Consider the following 24,761-nt stretch of genomic DNA (forward strand, 5'->3'; position numbering starts at 1 on the left):
AGATTGGTCTATAACAGACAGGAAAGAAGTGTGGTTTACTTCTGGTATGTGACAGTCAGGATATCTGGGTTCTGTTCCCAGCTCTCACAGACTTCCTGTGTGACTTTAAACAAGTCCTTTAATCTATGCTAAGCTAGGGAGCTGAATTTTTCATAAGCACATTTTGAGATATTTAGATGGAAGGTTCTATATAGCCAAATAATTTAAATTTGTCCAATGACTAACTACATGTTATTTTTAATTTTGCCATTTAGGCTCAAAGAAGATGGCGCGGGAACACCTTATGACAAAGAATCAACAGCAATCATAAAACTGAACAATACAACTGTCCTTTATCTAAAGGAGGTGACAAAATTCCTTGCTCTTGTTTGCTTTGTAAGAGAAGAAAGCTTTGAGAGAAAAGGTATTTTTAATTTTTTTGTAGTAATTGATTTTTTTACTTCATATTCACGAACTAATGAGTAACTGTGGGGTTGTCCCTAGAGGATGTTACGACTTCTAGTGGTATCACAAATATAAAATAAAAACGTATTTTGATATGGCTTTCATATCATTGTGCCTAAAATTATGAGGTGTTTGTGTTGCCACCCAGATAAGATGAAATGATAAATATATGAACAACTTTCCTGTATGAAAGAAAGCCATACAATTAAATGTCAAAAGCAATAAGACTTCCATTTATACTAATACACAAATAATAATTGTTTCAGCACATTTTTGCTAACTTTGCATTGCACTTATTGATATAAGAATATGTAATTGTAATATCCTATCCACAGAACCCAAGAGAAAATCATTTGAGTCCTTACTTTTCAATAAGAAAAGATTTGTTTTTGCCTCTTTGAGATTTTTTTTTTTAAACTGCATGTTTGGAAACCAGGCAGTTTTCAGGTTTTGTATATCACGTACAAAGCTTGTGAGTAACCACTCTGACTCTTGCCAAGGTGAGTATTAACAACTCTAGTTCACTGTCCAGCTGTTCATTGGCCAGTGTCTCTTGAGCTGTTGGTCTTGGTCAGATTCCTAGTGGAGAGGTGTCTGTGTGTCTCCCAACCCACGAGCATTGTTGGTTCTAATAACCATACTTGACAGTCTTATAAACTGAGCTGTGGAGAATGAACTATTATCTTAGCCCTAGAATGCACCTCTTCCCTCTCAAGATGAATGTACGTAAGCAGGTCAGTATGTAGTAATCAGCAATACTGGTGCTATCCCTGTTCAGTGAATTGATTAGAGGACTTGTTTGTCTTATTTTACGGAATTCCAGTCATAGTGGGTATCTTATCAATATAGAACGATTGATTGGTGTTGGGGTGAATATATAGCTCTAGTATCTTTGGTGTTGTCAAATTGGGATATTTCCTTAGCACTGAAGCTAGAATTAGCTCTTATATTTTTAATATTATACATTGTGCTAACACTAATAGTCATGCAATTGTGAAGAACTGCAAAGCGAGTCTGTCAGGCTTCACCCAAATTTTGCTGTGCTAGCACTACTGTGTTAAGACCTCTTCCATTATATCCTTTTATTCTTCTTCGAGTGCTTGCTCATATCGATTCCAATTAGGTGTGTGCGCGCCACGTGCATGTTTGTCGGAAGATTTTTACCCTAGCAACACTCGGTGGGTCGGCTGGGTTGCCCCCTGGAGTGGCGCTGCTAGAGCGCCGAATATATACCCCTGCCGACCCAACGGCCCTTCAGTTCCTTCTTACCGCCCGTGTCGGTCGTTGGAACAGTGGAGCACGGCTTAGCTGACCTCCACTTCCCTAGCTACTCGTAGTTCTCTCGTTAATTCTTGTGTATATAGTTCAGATTTATATAGTTGTAGTTAACTTTATTCATTTATAGTATAGTTAGTGTATATAGTTCAGAGGGGTTCGGGGATTATCCCCTTCCCCGCACCCGGGGCCTATGTCCGGTTCACTGGGTTTCAAACCGACTCCTGTCTTAAGTGCCTCGGGGAATCTCACCTAACAGATAAGTGCCACATTTGTAAGGCCTTTAAGCCGAGAACAAAAAAGGAGCGGTACTTTCGTCTCAGGCAGCTCCTGATGGAGGCAGCTCTTACTCCTCCGCCCTCGGCACCGAGCGCTGGACAGTCTTCAAGAAGTGCTCCCTCAGCACCGGATCACACCGGTACCGCCAATGCCTCTCGGCACCGGCCGTCGCCGGCACTGACGTCCACTCGGCACCGATCCCTCTCCCCGACGGCGAAGAGGCACAAGACTCCTGCTGCGTCCGCGCCGCCTGCTCCGCAGCCCGAGCGCTCTACTAAGTCGGACCGCCCGGAACCGATACCTGCCATGGCACCGACAACATCGGCACCGTTGATTCCAGCCACGCAAGAGCCGTCGAGTCCGGTGCCCGAAAGCTCCCTGGCGTGAGCCATGGTTGAGCTCACTATTCCCTCCATGCCGGAGACATTTTCCACGGCGAGGGAGTTGATTGCAATGACGGAGTCTGCGCTGCCTTAACCCCTGGCACCGCCAGTGCAGGTTATACAGTCAATTGGCAAGCCTGCCTTGATCACACCACCCTTCATCGGCACCGCAGAGCGGCACCGTTCATGATCGCGGTCCCGCAGACGTTCTTGGTCCCGTCGCCGATCCAGGTCCCGACGCCGCTCGCAGTCCCGGCACCATTCTCCATTTCGGTACCGGTCGTACTCGCGGCACCGGTCAGCGTCCCGTTCACCGGCCCGGTACACTCGGCACCGATCCAGCTCCCGGCACCGCTCCAGGCACCGTGACTCTCATAGCCACTCCCGACATCGTGCCTCGAGATCTCGGTCGACCTCCCGGCACCGCTCCAGTCGCAGGTCCCGATCTCGCTCCCGGTACTGGTATGCCTCCCGGTACCGATCCCTGGTGCCACGTCGAGCGACGTCACCTAGAGAGGGAGACTCTGCCCAGGGCTTTTCAGCTCCTCCATGGCCATCCAGACATGCATCAGTGTTGTCCCACGCGGGTAGTTCATATGCGCAGGACCGTGATTCGGATGTGCCCACCAGAGTCTTCCAGGAGCCCCAGGCCCAGGACCCTGGCCCCCATCAGTGGTCATTCTGGACACCTTGGGCGTACCACCAGGCCCAAGGCGTACCTGGGATCCCATCTCGCTCTGTTCCGTCAGAGCACCGGGTGCCAGAGGCGACAGTTAGCCGTCCCCCTCCGACCAGTACGGAGGAAGCCCTGGTTCAGCCACCGGACTCCCAGATCCCACTGGAACAGGAGGTCGTCCAGGAGCACGAGCCCACGCAGGACCCGCTTGTCCCTGGCCTTTCTTCTTCCTCCTCCCCAGATCATGCGGTGGCAGGAACATCCTCCTCGGGCCCTCCTCCAATTGACTTGAGGGCCCATCAGGACCTCCTGAGACGGGTGGCACTCAATATGAACCTCCAAGTGGAGGAAGTCTCGGAGATAGAGGATCCGGTCGTAGACATTCTTTTGGCTGACGCCCCCACTAGAGTGGCCCTACCGTTCATTCGGACGATCCAAGCCACTGCGGATACCATCTGGCAGTCTCCAGCCTCTATCCCGCCTGCGGCCAGGGGAGTCGAACGCAAGTACATGGTGCCCTCCAGGGGGTACGAGTACCTATATGTACATCCTCCCCTCTGCTCCCTTGTCGTCCAGTCCGTCAATGAGAGGGAACGCCATGGCCAGCAGGCACCAGCCCCTAAATGGAAGGAGGCTAGGCAAATGGACTTACCAGGCCGTAAGGTGTACTCGGCAGGGGTCCTGCAACTCCGCGTAGCAAACCAGCAAGCCCTGCTTAGCCGCTACAATTACAACACCTGGGCAGCGGTGGGCAAATTTACGGAGTTGGTTCCTCAGGACTCCCATCAAGAGTTTGCTGCCCTCCTGGAAGAAGGGAAGAAAGTGGCGAGAACTTCCCTCCAGGCCTCGTTGGATGCAGCTGACTCCGCTGCCGGGACTCTGGCCTCGGGTGTTGCCATGAGGCGCATTTCATGCCTCCAGGTGTCGGGCCTTCCTCCGGAGCTGCAGCATACTATACAGGACTTGCCCTTCGATGGCAAAGGCCTGTTCTCCGAAAAAACTGACCCTAGGCTGCAAAGCCTAAAGGACAGCAGGGTCACTATACGCTCTCTCGGCATGCACACGCTGGTGACTCAGTGCCGGCCTTTCCGTTCCCAGCCTCACCGCCCTTACCCTGTGCCTAGACAAAGACAGGGCTTTGGCAGAAGGCGTGGCCGAGGCGGTCGTAGGCGTCAGTCAGGGCCCCAAGGGGGCCAAAATCAGGGTCCCTCTAAACCACCAGCAGGGCCAAAGCCAAACTTTTGAAGGCACGCCCGAGGACGGCGTACCAGTTATTACACAGGATCTGTTCCCTCCCTTTTACAACCGCCTCTCCTTTTTCCTCCCTGCGTGGTCCCATCTAACCTCAGATCGTTGGGTCCTACCCTCGTCCCTCTTTAGGGACCCCTCTCACGAGCAATTCCTCTTGCAAGAGGTGCGGACGCTCCTCGCCATCGGAGCTATAGAGGAGGTACCAAAGGACAAAAGGGGCAAGGGATTCTACTCCTGCTATTTCCTAATCTCCAAGGCGAAGGGAGGTCTCAGACCTATCCTAGAACTGTGGGAACTCAACAAGTTCATGATAAAGCTGAAGTTTCGCATGGTATCCCTGGGGACCATCATCCCATCCTTGGATCCCGGAGACTGGTATGCTGCCCCCGATATGAAGGATGCGTATTTTCATGTCGCCATTTGTCCTCCACGCAGACGGTACCTCCGGTTTGTGGCCAACCGTAAACATTTCCAGTTTACGGTCCTTCCGTTTGGCCTCTCTACAGCCCCAAGAGTATTCACAAAGTTCATGGCTGTAATCGCCGCCTCCCTCTGCCACCGTCGGATACACGTTTTTCCGTATCTAGACGATTGGCTCATTCAAGGGACCTCCGAGGCCCAAGTTACCCGTCATGTGGGCATCGTCAAGACCTATTCCTGCGTCTAGGCCTGATGATCAATATAGAGACATCCACTCTGATTCCCACACTGAGAATAGAATTCATTGGGGCCATCCTGGACTCCAGTCTCGCCAGAGCCTGCTTACCTCAGCCTCGGTTTCAGACGATGCTAACAATTATACAAGGTCTCCGGAACTTCCCGACAACTTTGGCTCGCACTTGCTTAGGTCTCCTGGGTCACATGGCTGCCTGCACGTTCGTAACCAAACATGTCAGGCTTTGCCTCCGTCCACTCCAGTCGTGGCTGACCTCGGTATACCACCCGAGCAGAGACAGCATAGACATGATCATCACGATCCCCCCGAGCATCCTAGGCTCCCTCGACTGGTGGTCGACGCCCTCCCTGGTGTGTGCAGGGATGCCGTTCCATCCACCTCACCCCTCGGTGTCCCTGACGAGGGACGCCTCATCTCTCAGCTGGGGTGCTCACCTTGGTCAGTTTCGCAATCAGGGCCTTTGATCAGCTCAAGAGCTGGCCTTGCACATCAATGTCCGAGAGCTGAGAGCAGTCCGCCTTGCGTGCCAGGCGTTTCAGCAGCACCTACAGGGCCATTGTGTCTCAGTGTTCACAGACAACACAACGGCCATGTATTACACTTGGCAGCCATCTCTACCTTCCACCCAGGGGATAGTGGCCGCTCCATATTCTCGCACCCTATGGTTTCTAGGTTCCTCAAGGGCTTGGAGCGCTTATACCCCCAAGTTCACCACCCCACCCAAACCTGGGACCTCAACCTGGTTCTAACCAGACTTATGACTGCCCCATTCGAGCCGCTGGCAACCTGCTCGCTGCTATACCTGTCCTGGAAGACAGTTTTCCTCTTAGCCATTACATCGGCCAGACGAGTCTCCGAGCTTCGGGCTCTCACGGTGGACCCACCGTATACTGTGTTTCACAAGGACAAGGTGCAGTTGCGACCACATCTGGCCTTCCTCCCTAGGGTGGTGTCGGCCTTTCATATCAACCAGGATATCTTCCTTCCGGTCTTCTTTCCGAAGCCACACTCATCGCGAAGGGAACAACAATTGCACTCCCTAGATGTCCATAGGGCGCTCGCATTTTATATCGAGCGGACAAAGCCCTTTCGTAAGACTCCCCAACTCTTCGTCACAGTGGCAGACCGAATCAAGGGCCTACCTGTCTCCTCCCAGAGGATTTAATCTTGGGTGATGTCGTGCATCCGCACCTGCTATGACTTGGCCCATGTTCCATCGAGCCACCTCACTGCACATTCTACCAGGGCTCAGGCTTCTTCTGCTGCCTTCCTGGCCCACGTGCCCGTCCAGGAGATCTGTTGTGCAGCTACCTGGTCCTCGGTCCACACCTTTGCCTGCCATTATGCACTGGTCCAACAGTCCAGAGATGATGCAGCCTTTGGCTCAGCAGTTTTGCATTCTGCAACATCTCATTCCGACCCCACCGCCTAGGTAAGGCTTGGGAATCACCTAATTGGAATCGATATGAGCAATCACTCCAAGAAGAAAAGATGGTTACTCACCTTTGTAACTGTTGTTCTTCGAGATGTGTTGCTCATATCCATTCCAAACCCGCCCTCCTTCCCCTCTGTTGGAGTAGCCGGAAAGAAGGAATTGAAGGGCCGTTGGGTCGGCAGGGGTATATATTCAGCGCTCTAGCGGCGCCACTCCAGGGGGCGACCCAGCCGACCCACCGAGTGTTGCTAGGGTAAAAATCTTCCGATGAACGTGCACGCGGCGCGCGCACACCTAATTGGAATGGATATGAGCAACACATCTCGAAGAACAACAGTTACAAAGGTGAGTAACCGTCTTTTATAGTGAATTTTTCTTTAACTATACTGCATTATAGTGTGCAAGGAGTGTAATTTTGGAGTACTTATTGAAAAGACTACGCTTTAGAAAACAAAGCATGCTGTGAACAAACAATGCTTAACAGCCTTGGTGCTAGATTATTCATTATTTTATATACACCTCTACCCCGATATAATGTGGTCCTATATAACGCGAATTCGGATATACTGCGGTAAGCAGCGCTCTAGGAGACGGGGCTGCTTTACCTCGTTACATCTGAATTTGTGTTACCGCAAGCGGTTCCTCTGTGCCCGCCTGTTACTTGCTGCGGCCCTCCCCGGGGCCCCCTGCCCCAGCTCACTTCCGCTCCACCTCCTCCCATGAGCGCGCTGCAGCTCCGCTTCTCCTCCCTCCCAGGCTTGCCGCGCCAATCAGCTGTTTGGCGCGGCAAGCCTGGGAGGGAGGAGAAGCAGAGCTGCAGCATGCTCGTAGGAGGAGGCGGAGGCAGAGGTGAGCTGGGGCAGGGGAGCCGTAGCAAGTAATGGGGGGGTGCAGAGGAACCGCTCCCCTCCCCAGCTCACCTCTGCTCCACCACCACCTCCTTCTCCCATGAGTGCGCCACTCAGCTCCGCTTCTCCTCCCTCCTAGGCTTCCACGCCAAACAGCTGATTGGGGAGGGCTGCAGCAAGTAACGGGGGGCACAGAGGAACCATTCCCCGCTCTAGCTCATCTCCACCTCCTCCCCTGAGCGCACCGCCTCTGCTCCGCTTCTCCTTCCCCTTCCAGGCTTGCCGGGCCAAACAGCTCAGGAAGGAGGCGGAGGCAGAGCGGAGGTGAGCTGCGGCGGGGAGCGGTTCCTCTCCTTACCCCGATATAACACGGTCACACCTATAACACTATGAGATTTTTCGGCTCCCGAGGACCATGTTATATCGGGGTAGAGGTGTATTTTATCATGTCCCCTCTTATTCATCTCCTTTCTAACAATCCCATTCTTTTCAATCTCTCTTCATAAGAGTCTTTCCAGGCTCTTTATAATGTTTTTCCCACTCTTCTCTGAACCTCCTCTAGTTCAGCAACACCCTTTTTGAGATTGGATGACCAGTACTGCACACAGTATTCCAGATGATACTGCAACATTGATTAATATAAAAAGTATTATAAGATTAACCATCCCATTCTTTATACAACCTAATGTCTTGTTCACTTTTTTTTAACATATTTGTACACTGATCAGAAGTCTTCACTAAGGTGTCTGCAGTGATGCCCAGGGCCCACCTGTGAGCTGATACAGTTAATTTAGAACCCTGTTCGGTGTATGAATAGTTTTACATTTTTTCCCTCCAATATACATTACTTGGTATTTATAGACATTGAATTTCATTTGCCGTCGTGTTGCCTGTTCACCTGCCTTGTTTAGGTCTCCCTAAAGTACCTCTTAGTTCTACCTGGTCTTGACTAAAGGTATGTCCAGGCTCCAGTGACACAACTATGGGACTGTAGCTATAGCCATGCAATGTACGAGCTTCCTATACCGATGGAAGGGTTTTTTCCATCAGTGTAGTTGATTTACTCTCTGAGAATTCTTCTGTTGACCTAGCTGCATTTACAGTGGGGGGTTAGATCAACTTAAGTACATTGCAAACGGCACAAAACTTTTTCCAGCTCTGAGTGATGTGGCTAGGTCGATCTAATTTTTAGGTGTACACCAGGGCCAAGTTAAATAACTCTGTCACGTGCAAATTTTGCTACCTTGTCTCTCTCCACTGCTTCTGCTTTTCAGATCATTAATAAATATATTAAATAACATGGGAATCTAGTACAGAATCATGAGATACCACACTGTAAATAATTCAGTTTTAATGTGCTTTTGAAGTAAATGAAAAATCATTGTCCATAAGATTGACCCAGTTAAGTGAGTCATTAGTAAATAAAATATGGAAAATAAGTTAATTTGATATTGTATTTTAATATTGTATAAAGATTTTAAGATTTAAAATTCTTTTTTCCTTTTTGTCTCTCTCTTTTTCTAGGACTAATAGACTACAACTTCCATTGTTTTCGCAAGGCTATACATGAAGTATTTGAAGTGAGAATGAAAGTAGTGAGATCTAGAAAACATCAGAGTCAGATGCAAAAAAATAAAAGAGCCACCCCTAATGGCACACCTAGAGCACCACTGTAGCTGAAGTTCTAATGGCATTATTGTCAGCAAGGCTCTTGTTGCACTGACTGAAGGGGAAGAGAAATGGGACTGGTGTATTACATGGATTTTCCTCCCAACCCTCAAAAAGGCACTGTTTAAACATTTTTATCCAGTCAATTTTTTCATATACAGTGAGCACTTTGAGCAAAATATTGTATATAAACATTGAGGTGAATATATGTTCTTGTAAGAATTCTCTTAATATATGTTGTAAACTTTTTTCCAGGCCATATTAAGAAAAATCAGCTGTGACAGAAATGTTGGGTACATAATTTGCACTTTTTTCATGTTCTCCTCGTGGAGTTAAACTTTGATAAACTTAGTTTTTTAAGCTGATTTTCATGCATGGTAAAGTATAACATGTAGTTTATATACATGCTACAATCAAATTGTTTACTAAACAATCAAGAAAACTTGATACAATGACTTTTTTAAAATTTATGACAGAATACATAACATTCAAACAAATCCAACTTCATATATTTTTTTTCAATTTGTAAGTTGAAGAATTCTTATTTTGAAGTATGATAGCAATAAGAGCTTTACCAACTGGTAGGTAAAAAATTAGCTTTTGTAAAACAGGCCTTTGGCTAAACTCTACCCAAACTTCTCCATAACACTGGTAATGCCCTCTCAGTTGGGCTTTTTATTATAATTTACCTCAACATATATCTCTAAAATAACTTTCTATACAGATATTATTTTGTAATACTGCTTTATGTTGCATTGGTGCTTTTATAACATTTCAGGAACAGGGTATGTAACTGAAGGATTTTATTTATATGCTTAGTTTGAGAGTCTGAGCCTCTACAATTGGAGGAAGAAAAAGTTGGTATTTCATTTCTGCCATACCACTATAATATAAAGTTTCAGGTATATTAAAGCATTAGAGGAAAATCCTAAAGTTGCTCATGCTGGGGCCCAGTTCTACTTGCTTTACTTGGGTCAAATCTCCCTTTGATTTCAGTGGGAGTTCTTAAATAAGGACTGAAGGACTGGTCTCTTTTATTCTAATCTACATAGATGTAGCTACTTTCTGTTTTAACACTGATCACAGTGGCAGATCTGTCCTTGCAGCAATTACGGCACTACCCACCCCAGAAAGGAGGGCAGGGAGAAGTAAAACATGCCTTCTCAATTCTGTATTCATTTTATAGTTGTAGCTTAAAGAAGAGCTCTGCCAAATGCAAGAGCACACAGGGGAGAGCAGCTCCTGTACCCATGCTTCCTACATAGGGCTTATGTGCACATGGCTCTAGAACAGCTGCAAGAGTTCACTGAATAACCTTGTAGCCAGAAAAGATAAGGGAGAAGCATTTTTGAAAGTTTCCTTTTTAAAAAAGTACACATCCAGTTAAAACAAATTGTAATGCTGCACCTTTAATTGTGGACTAAAACCACCAGTATTTTTTGGCATATGACAGAAATAGAGAGTTTTTACCAACAGCAAACATAGTCATTGAGAGACTTGCTATACTCTGTTATAAGACCATCTTGGAATGTCTTATGCAATTCTTTAGCTTTTGTTACTGTGCCCAACATCATGGTAGTAGAGTGCTAGCTGAGATGGAAGATAAGAATGCAATATGTCTAAGTGAATATTAGTCTAAGGAAAAACTATTGGCTTTTAACCCTTCATTGCTGCCTAACGTACATGATTTTTCTGTTTATCCTTTAGCCTTCATTGGTTCCTTTGGTCTGAGTTTATTGGACAGAAATGGAGTATTTTACAATATGAATTTAATCAACAAATGGATCCTTTCTAGTGTATCTGATCAATATTATGAAACATATGCCAAACATATGGTTCTGAGAGCTATCTAAGTGTTTGGGAGAGATGGAGAGTACTTCTATTACCCAAAAGTTGTGGAGGGGAGAGACATCAGTGTGAGGAATAGGGGCTGCAGTGGTACACTGTGGTATATTAGTTAAAAAAAAATGGGAAGCTCCTATATTAAACTTCAGATTCCCCAAATGAGAAGTGGGTAAACTCTTTACCTGGGACTACATTATTGGCACTGGTTTAAGAGGGGAGAGGGCTCCAAAAATACCAGGGAGAGTGAGCTCCTCCCAGTGTTACCTCTCTGACACTAGCTGGGGGGTTTTGTGGTGGTGTTGGAGACAGCTGCCCCCAGCCTAACCAGTAATATCTTCTTTGGGGGTTAATAGTTATGTCAGTGAGTGCTCCCCTGTATTCTCCCCTCCATAGCACTTCCACAGGGGTGGATTTGGGCCACTGTGTGTGCATATTTGTCTCCCTCTTTTGTTGCAATGATGTGTCAGGAGTATCAGTCTTCACCACTTCACTTCTCTCAGATGTATCTGATTATGTGGGGCAAGGAACATCTCCAGTACTGCCCATGTATTGGACCAGACGCTTCAAAGAATGCTACTGGGTTTTTTCCTGCCATAGAGTTGCTGCTGTGGGAACCAGGACTGAAGAGATTAATTAAGATATCTGGTTTCCTTATGTAAGCATGCACATTTTTCCACTAAAGATGCAATCACAGTATCATATTTGTATGTGCATGTGGAGACACTGTCAATTTAGTTAAGCCTTACATTTTACATTATGTTGCGTATTATAGTGTCACCAGGATGACTCTTGCAGCTATCATACAAAACTTCCAAGTGGATAAAATCAAGGTAAAAATCAAATAATCTTACCTATGTTACAAGTAATATGTTGGATTATTAAAGCTGAAAGAACTGAAAGAATGTTAAAATAAAACTACTTTTGTTGTTCACTTTTTGCATTCCTCAGCTTGGATGATGATTCATCTTTCACTTTTGATTAGTCAGTTACTAAAAAAAATCCTGTTAGGTACTCATGTGCTACCAGGAGTCTGAACTGTTTGAGCAGTGAAGCATAAGGGAGATTTATTTAATTAATTAATTTATTTTTTTATGAACATGGGGTTTCCATTCTGTTTCTTTAAATTTCATGGTCATTTTACATATTGTAAAAACAAGCTTTTGCACAACCTAAATTTAGGGCTGTATTTGAACAGGCAGTGCCCCTTTAAAATAAATACCTTGAATGTCCTTTATATTTTTTTTTGCTTCTAGCTGCAGGAGTTGGTCAGTATTAACATACAAATTTCCATCAACTTGATTTTGTGGAGTAGGGCTATATAACTAATGCAGTAAGCAGAAGCCCAGAGTACATAAATGCAACTAATAGCACCGTGATTTCTTTTAAGAAGTTAAAATCTGTCCCGTCTTTTTGGGACCGGGAAGATTTTTTAAGATTACAGTATAGAATACCTTTCTATAATGCTGTGATTACAGGTGCAAAGTGCATTATGGAAGATGTGTGTTCAGCAAGAAGGTGCTTTAGTGATATGTAATTGAAAACATAGGCTATGGCTACACTTGCACTTCAAAGCGCTGCCGCGGCAGCGCTTTGAAGCGCTAAGTGTAGTCAAAGTGCCAGCGCTGGGAGAGAGCTCTCCCAGCGCTGTCCGTACTCCACCTCCCTGTGGGGAATAACGTACAGCGCTGGGAGCCGCGCTTCCAGCGCTGGGGCTTTGACCACACTGGCGCTTTGCAGCGCCGCAATTTGCAGCGCTGGAGAGAGTGTGTTTTCACACCCTGCTGCAGCGCTGCAAATTTGCAAGTGTAGCCATGGCCATAGTCACTCAAGAGCAGAGTTGCCAACCTTCCTGGATTAGCCGGGAGTCGTCTGGAATTGGCATCGATCTCCTGGTGACTATTGAAAGCAATATGGGAGATTTTAATAGATACAGTACAATTAAGGACATTACGTCATGTAGAAAAAAAAATCTCCCAGAATAGCTTCAGTCAGAGTTGGCTCAAGAGTTGACTTTTTTTTGTGATGGCACAAAATAGTTTCTGGAAAATATTAAAATCGTGACTTGTATCCTGGGGCCTGAAGCTTCACACTGGTGAGGTGAAAATACTTTGTGAAAAGTTTGAGCCTAATCTGACAAGGTATTATGGGACAAACTCCACCAGAGAGGTCCTTTGGGGCCATCTGCCTGTCCCAAGTCAGGGTAAAGGAGGAGGGTTGGGCGTGGGGCTAGCAACTCCACCCCGTAAAAATCAGCTTGCTACAGAAACGCCAACAATAGAGTTAACAGAGACTTTTAGCCTGGAAAAAGAAGGGTCTTCAACTCGAAGACGCATGACGCTGGGTGGTGAAAGCCGCGAGGAAGCCACTAAGCCGATCACCCTTCTTACAACCAGGAGGATTACCATCGGCACATGGAACGTGAGGACCATGTACGAGTCAGGAAAGACGGCGCAGGTTGCAGAACCCCCAAGGCAAACGGAAAAGAGGCCGCCCAAGAAATACCTGGCGACGCGACCTTCAGGTTGATAGCAAAAAAATGGGCTATACCTGGAACCAGCTAGAGCGAATGGCCCAGGATAGAAGACTCTGGAGATCTGTGGTTGGCGGCCCATACCCCGGTTGGGGGGACGGGCATGAATGAATGAATGATGATTATGGGACAAGGTGGGTGACCTATATAGGATTATTTAACTTTACTAATTCCTTAATTTATTGAAATAGTGGATTTACTTTGAAAGTGCTTAAAAATGGTTTTGTGGTTTATAAGGCAAGTCATTTCTGAGATACTACACAACTAAAAAATTGTTAGTAAGCTTGAAAATGTGCAGACTCCCTTCCGCCCCCCCTCCGCCCCCAAGTTTCTATAATGCCTTATGCAGTGTTGTAACCATGTCGGTCCCAAGCTATCAGAGAGACAAGGTGGGTGAGGTAATATCTTTTAGTGGACCAATTTCTGTTGGTAAAAGAGACAAGCTTTTGAGCTTAGACACAGCTCTTTTACAGGTCTGGCAACACAAATACATTTCCCAGACCTACAGAAGAGCTCTGTGTAAGCTTGAGTCTCTCATCAACAGAAGTTGGTCAAATAAAAGATATTATCTCACCCACCTTGTCCCATAATACCTTGTCAGATTAGGCTCAAACTTTTCACAAAGTATTTTCTGAGAGACATTTCTTGGATCCTTTTCTTTTCAAGATCTTTTAATAGTATTCATTACAATTGTATTAAATTTGTTAGGAGATTTTAAACAACTTCTCAATTGCTAGCTAGCGCTATAAAGAGATAGTAAATTGCTTGTTTCCTGTCACAGTAAGTGAGTTTGAAAATATCTTGTTCAACTTGGAGAATTAAGGGCCAGACTGCGCACACTGAGCAATATTCACACAGGTAGTCCCATTAGAGTCAATAGGACGATTCATGTGTAAGAGGTTCACAGTCTAACATAAGTGACTATTCTGGAGATGATATTGCTAAACTGAAGGACTGAACAATGGCAAGCCTACAGCTGTAGTTCTGGCTAATCTTCTTGGGTGAAAGTTAGAAAACTGTTCCCAGAGAGTAGTTATCAGTGGTTCACAGTCATACTGGAAAGGCATAATGAGTGCAGTCCCGCAGGGATCATTTCTGGATCCAGTTCTGTTCACTATCTTCATCAATGATTTAGATAATGGCATAGAGAGTACACTTATAAAGTTTATAGACGAAACCAAGCTGGGAGAGGTTGCAAGTGCTTTGGAAGATATGATTATAATTCAAAATGATCTGGACAAACTGGAGAAATGGTCTGAAGTCGATAGGATGAAATTCAATATGGACAAATGCAAAGTATTCCACTTAAGAAGGAACAATCGGTTGCACATATACAAAATGGGGAATGACTGCCTAGAATGGAGTACTGCAGAAAGGGATCTGGAGGTCATAATGGACCACAAGCTAAATATGAGTCAACAGTGTAACGCTGTTGCAAAAAAAGTGAACATCATTCTGGGATGTATTAGCAGCAGTGTTGTAAGCAAGACACGAGAAGTAAATCTTCCGCTCTACTCCAAGCGGGTTAGGCCTCAACTGGAGTATTGTGTCCAGTTCTGGGTGCCACATTTCAGGAAAGATGTGGACAAATTGGAGAAAGTCCAGAGAAGAGCAACAAAAAAGATTAAAGATCTAGAAAACATGACCAATGAAAAATTGGGTTTGTTTAGTCTGGAAAAGCGAAGACTCAGAGGGGACATGAAAACAGTTTTCAAGTACATAAAAGGTTGTTACAAGGAGGAGGAAGAAAAAATGTTTTTCTTAACCTCTGAGGATAGGACAAAAAGCAATGGACTTAAATTGCAGCAAGGGAGGTTTAGGTTGGACATTAGGAAAAACTTCCTAACTGTCAGGGTGTTTAAGCACTGGAATAAATTGCCTAGGGAGGTGGTGGAATCTCCATCATTGGAGATTTTTGAAAGCAGATTAGACACCTGTCAGGGATGGTCTAGATAATACTTAGTCCTGCCATGAGTTCAGGGGACTTGACTAGATGACCTCTCAAGATCCCTTCCAGTCCTATGATTCTATACTGTAGTATCATAATGCCATATCTTTCCCTCACTGAGGAAAGCCTATGAGTATAAGTTTAAAGCTAAGGAAAACTGAGAAGTCTTTACATAAGGGAAGGTGACTACAGCATCTTCAATAGCTTAATATAGGCCCTGGATCACTATAAATTAACAACTGCAGTATAACCTGGATGGAAATGGGGAAGGAATAGGAGGGCCAACAATTACACCTAGCAATTTCTCCTTGCAAAGCAGTTATTAGATCCAATAATATTATTAACCAAAATCAGTTCTGGCTATGAAACTCTTATTTCTGCTATCTGCAGTGCTCTGGATACATACCAGAAACATTCGCTATTATTTCCATATCCGGAAGATGCGAAAACTAGAACACTGAGAGACTTGAAAGCAAGAGCACCCAAATGCAGCCACCCAGTCAGCAGTATGCAGGTCCTAACACAGGCCTTCGTAAGCGCCTTCTGTACTTTTGAACCACTATTCAGTTAATTCTCTGGCTACAGCCTTGTCCCCCCAATGTGTGTTGTAGGTATCGGTGGTGGATGTTTCCATGCTATCAAAATAAATAAGAACATTTTTTAAAAGGAACCCCACAAGATGGTACACCACAGCTTAACACAAGGCATTTAGTTGGAGCTTGGTAGATTTTTTTCTCCTTCCATGTTGTTGCTCTATGGGAGATATAAATCTGACATAGGTCTTTTACATCCCTAATTTCTATCAGGTTATCTTATCTGTTCTGATCAATGTTCCTTATATTATATTCTCTCTTGCTGTGTTCAGTCTAGTTCTAAATTGAAAATAAAATGTCTTCCACTGCTAATATTTGAGAAACTGTTTTACAGTTTCATAAACCTCACTAGTAGAAAACTTTTTTCTGATATTTATCCTAAAAGTTCTTACGCTTAGCTTCAATCCTTTTTATAATTCAAACTGATTTAAAAATATGGTGAAAAGAGAAAACAATATTTTAATTTGATATAATTCCTCCCTCTTTGCAAACAAAAAACATTTTTTCTTAATGTAGACTTCAGACAATGAAGACTACTCTAAACTACTCAAGACAAAGTTCTGCTTCAGCCAACCAAAACAAACAAAGCTTGTTCCTTAGTTCTTTGTTTCATTTATGCGGTACCACTAATTACAAAATGATTTGGCAAAGCTCTTGGTTTTGTGACACCGTAGTTTTAGAATTAAACTCAGTGGAAACACAGTAATCTTTCCTCTGGAAAGAAGGTGCTGTGTATCTGTATAGTTACTATTGAAGCAAATGTACCAGGTCTAACTTCATAGAGAGGACTTCAAAAGCTAAGACTACTAGTTTGTCAGTTATAACAGTCACAGGAGTGAAATGTCTGCAAGTTGCATCAAACTTTTAAAAACACCATAATAAAGGCCCAAATTAAATATACCCCAAATTAAAAAAAAACAGAAAGAGGACCAAAAAAATGTCACTGTGGCTAAACAATAGAGTAAAAGAAGTGGTTAAAGGCAAAAAGCATCCTTTAAAAATTAGAAGCCAAATCCTACTGAGCAAAATAGAAAGGCACATAAACGCTGGCAAGTCAAGTGTAAAAGTATAATTAGGAAGGCCAAAAAAGAATTTGAAGAGCAAATAACCAAACTCTCAAAAACTAACATAAAAAAATGTTTAAGTACCTCAGAAGCAGGAAGCCTGCCAACCAATCAGAGGGGCCCCTGGACGTTTGAGGTGCTAAAGGAGCACTCAAGAAAGACAAGGCCATTATGGAGAAGCTAAATGAATTCTTTGCATCGGTCTTCACTGCAGAGAATGTGAAGTAGATTCCCACATCTGAGCCATTCTTTTTAGGTGACAAATATGAGGAACTGTCTCACATTGAGTTGTCAATAGAGGAAGTTTGGAACAAATTCATAAACAGTAGTAAGTCACCAGACCAGATATTATTCACCCAAGAGTTCTGAAGGAACTCAAATATGAAACTGTGGTATGTAACCTATCACTTAAATCAGCCACTGTACCAAATGACTAGAGGGTAACTAATGTGATGCCAATTTTTTGAATAGGCTCCATAGATGATCCTGGCAATTACAAGCCAGTAAACTTAACTTCAGTACCAGGAAAACTGGTTGAAACTATAGTAAAGAACAGAATTATCAGACATATAGATGAACACGATTTGTTGGGGAAGAGTCAACATAGCTTTTGTAAAGGGAAATCATGCCTCACCAATCTATTAGAATTCTTCGAGGAGGTCAACAACCATGTGGACAAGAGTGATCCAGTGGATACAGTGTATTTGGACTTTCAGAAAGTCTTTGACAAGATCCCTCACCAAAATCTATTAAGCAAACTAAGCTGTCATGGGATAAGAGGGAAGGTCCCCTTGCGGATCAGTAACTGGTTAAAAGACAGGAAACAAAGGGAAGGAATAAATGGTCAGTTTTCATAAGGGAGAGAGGTTAATAGTGGGGTCCCCCAGGGATCTGTGCTGGGATGAGTGCTGTTCAACACATTCATAAATGATCTGGAAACAAAGGTAAACAGGTAGCAAAGTTTACAGATGATACAACATTACTCAAGATAATTAAGTCCAAAGTAGAGTGAAAATAGGATCAAAAGGATCTCACAAAACTGGGTGAGAAGGCAACAAAATGGCAAATGAAATTAAATGCTGATAAACAGGGCCGGCTCCAGGTTTTCTGCCACCCCAAGCGGCGGAAGAAAAAAAAAGTCAATCGCACCTCTTCATTCTTTGGTGGCAGTTCGGCGGCGAGTCCTTCACTCCCTCTCTTCCTCTTCGGCGGCACTTTGGCGGCAGCTCAAAGAAGAGAGGGGCTAAGGGACCCGCCGCCGAATTCCCACTGAAGACCCGGATGTGCCGCCCCAGTAGTGGATGGAGTACCGCCCCTTTGTATTAGCCACCCCAAGCACCTGCTTCCTTAGCTGGTGCCTGGAGCTGGCCCTGTTGATAAATGTAAAGTAATGCACATTGGAAAACATAATCCCATCTACACATACCAAATGATGGGATCTAAATTAGCTGTTACCACGCAAGAAAGAGATCTTGTAGTCACCATAGACAGTTTTCTGAAAATGCACTTAGTGTGCAGCGGCAGTTAAAAAAGCTAACAGTATGTTAGGAACCATTAGGAAAGGGATAAATAATAAAACAGAAAATATCATAATGCCACTATATAAATCCATTGTATGATCACACCTTGAATACTGCATGCAGTTCTGGTCACCCCATCTCAAAAAAGACATATTAGAAATGGAAAAGGTACAGAGAAGGGCAACAAAAATGATGAAGGGAATAAAACAGCTTCCATATGAGAAGAGATTAAAAAGACTGGGACTATTCAGCTTTGAAAAGAGGACTAAGGGGGATAAGATAGAGGTCTATAAAATCATGAGTAGCATAAAGAAAGTGAATAAGGAAGTGTTATTTACCCCTTCACATAACACAAGAACCAGGAGTCATCCAATGAAATTAATAAACAGCAGGATTAAAACAAACATAAGGAAGTAATTCTTTACACAACACACAGTCAATCTGTGGATCCTGTTGCTAGAAGATGTTGTGAAGGCCAAAACTATTAACTGGGTTCAAAAAAGAATTAGATAACTTAATGGAGGATAGGTTCATCAATGGCTTTTAGCCAAGATGGTCAAAGATGCAACCCTGTGCTCTGGGTGTCCCTAAGCCCCTGACTTCCAGATGCTGGGAGTGGATGACAGAGGATGAATTAATTGAAACTGCCCTGTTCTGTTCATTCCCTTTGAAGCATCTGGCACTGGCCATGGTTGGAAGACAGGATGCTGGGCTAAATGGACCATTGATCTGACCCAGTATGTAATGAGCACAATATAATAATCTATCAATATGTGTTCAAAATAAGAGATAGCTGTTCAGTTTTATAATGGGGACATGTTATAAAAACTATATACATTAATATATTAGTTTTTAAAAAGTTTATTTTGGTTATTTAAATTCTTTCAGCCAAATGCCTGCGTTGAAAGGCTATAAATTGTAAATCAATAAAGCTATGTGTTTTAAATGTGGTCCTTGGTGTCAGTGGGGGATACTACTTTTTAAAAGAAACCATTATATGTTTCCACAGATTTCTGAGATCTCATAAAACTCCCTCTGAAGAAATTATTTGCATGTGCATTTAAAAGGTCAAAGTATATAAAAATGCAGTTATTTATATAGGCTTTAGTTAACAAGATGTTATATTGCAATTCCTCTTGAACAGACCAAATCCCTGCTGTATGAAAACCTGGGCCCTGTGTTGAGCTGGATCAGCCCTTGTCCCCAGGGCTGGCTCCAGGCACCAGCCCAGCAAGCAGTTGCTTGGGGTGGCCAATGGAGAAGGGCGGCATGTGCGGCTCTTCCGTGGCAATTTGGCGGCGGGTCCTTCAGTCAGTCCATCTTGGAGCAAAGGACCTGCCACCGAATTGCCACCGAAGACTGAGGCGGCGGTGGTAGAGCTGCCGCTGAAGTGCCGCAGATCTCAGCTTTTGTTGTTGTTGTTGTTGCTTGGGGCGGCAAAAACCCTAGAGCTTGCCCTTCTTGTCCCCAGCTGCTGGGAGCAGAGAGGCCGGGAAATGGAAGGAATGTTTTTATTAGCCATTCTCACATAATTACTTGACCTGCAGGAGAAAATGAACAGTGATTCAATTTCACATCAGTTAGTTTAATTCACTAATATCCACAAGAGCACAGAAAAATGTATCAAATCTAGATACAAAATATGCATTAACCATACCGTTTTCCTTTACCAGTATCAGAAACCATGTGTTTGTGAGCTGATTGTGTAAAAAGTAAAAATGTGATTAATCTCTTTTTCTGAGGCCTGATTCATGATTTTTTTTTTTAATATTTGGGGTCAGCAATAGTAGTTATCCTAAGTGTCCTGAAGGAGGTCACTATCTTGTGTCAAATCTTGTTTCTTTCTCTGGTGACTGCATATAGAAGGAAATATTTGTTTGCTGTAGCAATGTAAATACAGGTACATTTTAGTTTCTGCCTGCTACAGCTGAGCACTTTCAGTTTTTCAGCATGGGAAATAGCCTAGTTAGATCAAGGTCCAATGCAGTGTTGCCAACATTTGTGGCCTTACTGCAAGTCTCATGATATTTGATGTTTTTACTTAAAGCCCCAGCTCAGTCAAGTGATTATATGAGAATCTCACTTTTCATTTAAAAAACAAAGTTTCTAGACCTCCGGGTTGCAGAGAAGCTTGCAATGGTGCATGATGAAGGCTTGGAAACAGAAGGCAAATAATCCCCCTCCCCCACTCTAAAAATGTAATTAAAAAAAAAATCATGGTATTGGGGGCCCTGACTTTTGAGGTTGGCAATATTGCCTATGGAAATTAGTGAAGGGGTGCTTGCAGCCATGGTACACACGGTCCTTCAGTGGGAGGCTATTACAAGCCAGCAGGTAGCATGGAGAGTAGTGGAGTTAAAACCTAGCTTCCTACATGTATCTAAAGGTAATCAAGATATGCAGTTAAACCTAGTACGGTAACCCATGTTCCCAAACTGGCAAAGATGTAATTTAATTGAATGGAAAAAACTACAATGGATTCCTACTTTTTAAAAATTAAAACTGTATTTGGATTGTTTCTGTAATATTTAGTCTGATGTAGTTATGATGACTGTGTATTTCTTCTTCTAGCTAGAAACGAATTGTTCATATTAAGTGCAGGTGCTTCCTTTGTGAGCTATATTAAGTGATGCTGTAACCGCTGTCAAGCACAATTACCATAACCCAAACAGAGACAACAGTCAACTCATCTAAATATTACTCTATTTGAACTACACAAGTATTCACCTGATGATGCCTTTATTTAAAATGCCCTTCAGCCAGGAGGATTCTAAATTTCTTTACAGATTTTGGGCAAAGAACTGCCCTTATTATAGTGAAGAGTGAAAGGGTCTGGCCCTGTAGTGAGTCCCAGAGCCATTCGACTAGTACGTGGCAAGATGACTCAGGGTAGCCAAGTGAGGAAGGATGGGCAAGTTTGTGTGCTGTGCCACTTCTTACTGATCCTTTAAAAACAAGTGGGACAAATTCACATGCACCATTCCTAGTGACTGCAACATACCATCTGAAGATGTAAGACCCCCTAAACTGCTGATGAGAGAGATTGGAGATATTTCAGAGGACTGAAAGATGGCAAATATAGTGCCAATCTATAAAAGGAGGAATAAGGACAACCCAGGGAATTACAGATCAGCCAGTTTAACTTCAGTACCCTGAAAGATGGAGAAAATAGTTAAGCAATCAATTTTTCAAACACCTAGAAGATAATAAAGTGACAAGTAACAGTCAACATGGATTTGTCAAGAACAAATCATATCAAACAAATCTAATAGCTTTCTTTGACAGGGTAACAAGCCTTGTGGATGGAGGAAAGTGGTTGATGTGCTATATCTTGACTTTAGTAAGGCTTTTGATACAGTCTTGCATGACCTTCTCATAAACAAACTAGGGAAATATACTGTAGATGGAGCTACTATAAGGTAGGTGCATAACTGGTTGAAAGACCATACCCAGAGAGAAGTTATCAGGAGTTCACAGTCAAGCTGGAAGGGCATATCTAGTGGGGTCCCACAGGGATCACTCCTGGGTCTGGTTCTGTTCAATATCTTGATAAATGATTTAGATAATGGTATAGAAAGTATACTTATAAAGTTTGTGGAAGATTATCAAGCTGGAGGGGTTGCAAGTACTTTGGAGGATAGGTTTAAAATTCAAAATGATCTAGACAAACTGGAGAAATGGTCTGAAATCAACAGGATTAAATTCAATTAGGACAAATGCAAAGTACTTCACTTAGGAAGGAACATCAATTGCACACCTACAAAATGGGAAATGACTAGGAAGGAGTCCTGTGGAAAGGGATTGGGGGGGTATAGCGGATCAAAAGCTAAATATGAGTGAACAGTGTCACACTGTTTCAAAAAAAAAGCGAACATCATTCTGGGATGTATCAGCAGGAGTGCTGTAAGAAAGACATGAAAAATAATTCTTTCACTATTTAGCACTGATGAGGCTTTAACGGGAGTAATGTGTTCCATTCTGGGTGCCACATTTCAAAAGAGATGTGGATAAATTGTAGAAAGTCCAGAGGTTAGCAACAAAAATGATTAGAGTTCTAGAAAACATGACCCATGAGGAATGATTGAAAAAACTGGGTTTGTTTAGTAGGGAGAAGAGAAGACTAAGAGGGGACATGATAACAGTTTTCAAGTACATACACGTTGTTACAAAGAGAAGGGTGAAAAATTGTTCTCCGTAACTTCTGAGGATAGGACAAGAAGCAATGGGGTTAAATTGCAGCAAGGGAGGTTTAGGTTGGAACTTAGGAAAAACTTCCTGTCACAGTAGTTAAGCTCTGGAACAACTTGCGTAGGGAGGTTGTGGAATCTCTGTCATTGGAGTTTTTAAAGAACAGGTTAGACAAACACCTGTCAGGAATGGTCTAGTTATTACTTAATCCTGCCTTGAATGCAGGAGACTGGACTAGATGACCTATTGAGGTCCCTTCCAGTCCTACACTTCTATGTTTCTGTGATGATTATGCACCCAAGATGGGGCCATGTGTTCTTGGACATTACCTACACAACAGTGGGTCCTTTTGTGCACCAGCTGATGTAGTAGCTAATCTCTCAGCCTAATGCACTTCTGTGTTCTGTATTTGAATCCTGCCCTCCCACTGTAAGGGTGAGTCATGGTGAGAGGCAAGGTTATATATGCCCTGTTCCTCCAACTACTGCACCCAGAATTTTGCCCTGTATATATAAAGATCACTTGTCTGCTACCGAAATGCAGCTAACTCTTAAGTTGTCATGCTATGCCAACAACGCTATGCAACAATTTTAGGAGTAGAAAGTGAAGAGTAACTTTTGGAATTGAAACTAAAAGGTAATTAAGTAGGCAAAAATGTACAGGTGTGTGTAACCATTGCAGTGTTCAACCTTTCTGCTTGCAACTGGTTTTCACTGCTGATGGTTTACAGAGGGACATACGATATGAGAAAGGTGAGATGGGAAGGAAAAGATATGGAGGTAGGGACAAGAAATAGGGAACAATAACATAAATGATAAACCTGATGCCAAGACCAACATTTTCAACTTAGGTGACTAAAATTAGGCACGTCAGTAAAAGGGGGTTGATTCAGAGATGCTGCTAGCCCATAGCTTCCACTGAGGTCAATAGGAATTCAGTAGTGCTGAAAATCAGGCTACTTTTATAAATGTAGGTGCCTATTTTTTTATTATTTATTTGCATTATCATAGGGCCTAGGTGTCTCAGTCATGGACCAGGACCCATTGTCCTAGGCGCGGTATAAACACAAAACAAAAGACAGTTCCTCTCCCAAAGAGCTTTCAATATAAGTAATTAGGTCAGTATCCCAGGTAAGGGTGCATCAGCGCAAGGGAGGTATTGGGAAGGGTATGTGGGATGAAGGTGTTATGCAAGATGGTACTGAGAAGGGTATAAGTGATGGGGATGTAACAAGGGAGGGAAAGTACTGGGAGAACTATAGGGAAAGAATCAGCAGTGGGATGTATCAGGGTGAGAGAGGTATGATGGGGGTATCAGGGAGAGGGCAATATGGGCAATAAGATGGTATTGGGAGGGATACTGGGGATGGAGGCACTACTGATGGTGGGGTGATCAGGGTGGTATTGGGGGTGGGTATTGGAGATCAGAAGGGATCAGGTATGGGGCAATGTCAGCAGTGCGGGCTGTATCAGGATAGAGGTGTCATTGGCAGTGGGGCTGTATTAGGGTGAGGGAGGTATTAGGAGTGATATTAGGAATGGGGGCAACATTAGCGGTGAGGTTGTGTCAGCAATGGAGGGGCTGTATTGGCAGATTGTGGCCAGTATCAGTAGGGGTGCAGGGAGTGTATCAGAGTAGGGGCAATATCAGGAGAGGCATCGGGGATGAGAGGTTGTATTTTTGAGGGAGAAGGGGAATCAGTGCTGGGGGTGGTAACAGGCAAGGGGGCAGTATTAGCAGAGGTATCAGGAATAGGGATGGTATCAGGAAGGGGATCAGGGATGTGGGAGATATCAAGATGAGGGCCAGGCATGGGGGACTTTATTGGGAGTGGTGGTATCAGGGATGGGGCCAATATTAGTAGGGGTATTTGAGATGGGGTAGTATCAATAAGGCTATCTGGGAGGGGGCAGCATTAGGAGGCGATCAGGTAGGTGACCAGATGTCTCAATTTTATAGGACAGTCCTGATTTTTGGGTCTTTTTCTTATATAGGCTCCTATTACCCCCCCATCCCCTGTCCTGATTTTTCACACTTGCTGTCTGGTCACCCTAGCCCATCAGGGTGGTATCAGGAAGGGGATTGGGGGAATGAAAGCTGGATTGGAGGGACAGAATCGGGGATGGGAGTGGTACCGG

General features: G+C 43.9%; 1 protein-coding gene across 2 annotated transcripts in view; it reads left to right on the forward strand.

Moving 5' to 3' along the window:
* The window catches only part of RRAGD (Ras related GTP binding D), a 34,896-nt gene extending 24,488 nt beyond the window's left edge, over positions 1 to 10,408 (forward strand). For both annotated transcript variants that reach the window (XM_039532711.1, XM_039532712.1), the window contains exons 6-7: positions 255 to 403; positions 8,792 to 10,408. In XM_039532711.1, the coding sequence (XP_039388645.1) occupies positions 255 to 403; positions 8,792 to 8,943 (301 nt within the window). In that variant the 3' untranslated portion in view covers positions 8,944 to 10,408. The remainder of the gene's footprint in view (positions 1 to 254; positions 404 to 8,791) is intronic.
* Positions 10,409 to 24,761: the final 14,353 nt, after the last annotated feature.

The sequence above is a fragment of the Mauremys reevesii genome, linkage group 3 (assembly GCF_016161935.1).
Source record: "Mauremys reevesii isolate NIE-2019 linkage group 3, ASM1616193v1, whole genome shotgun sequence".
Lineage (NCBI taxonomy): Eukaryota > Metazoa > Chordata > Testudines > Geoemydidae > Mauremys > Mauremys reevesii.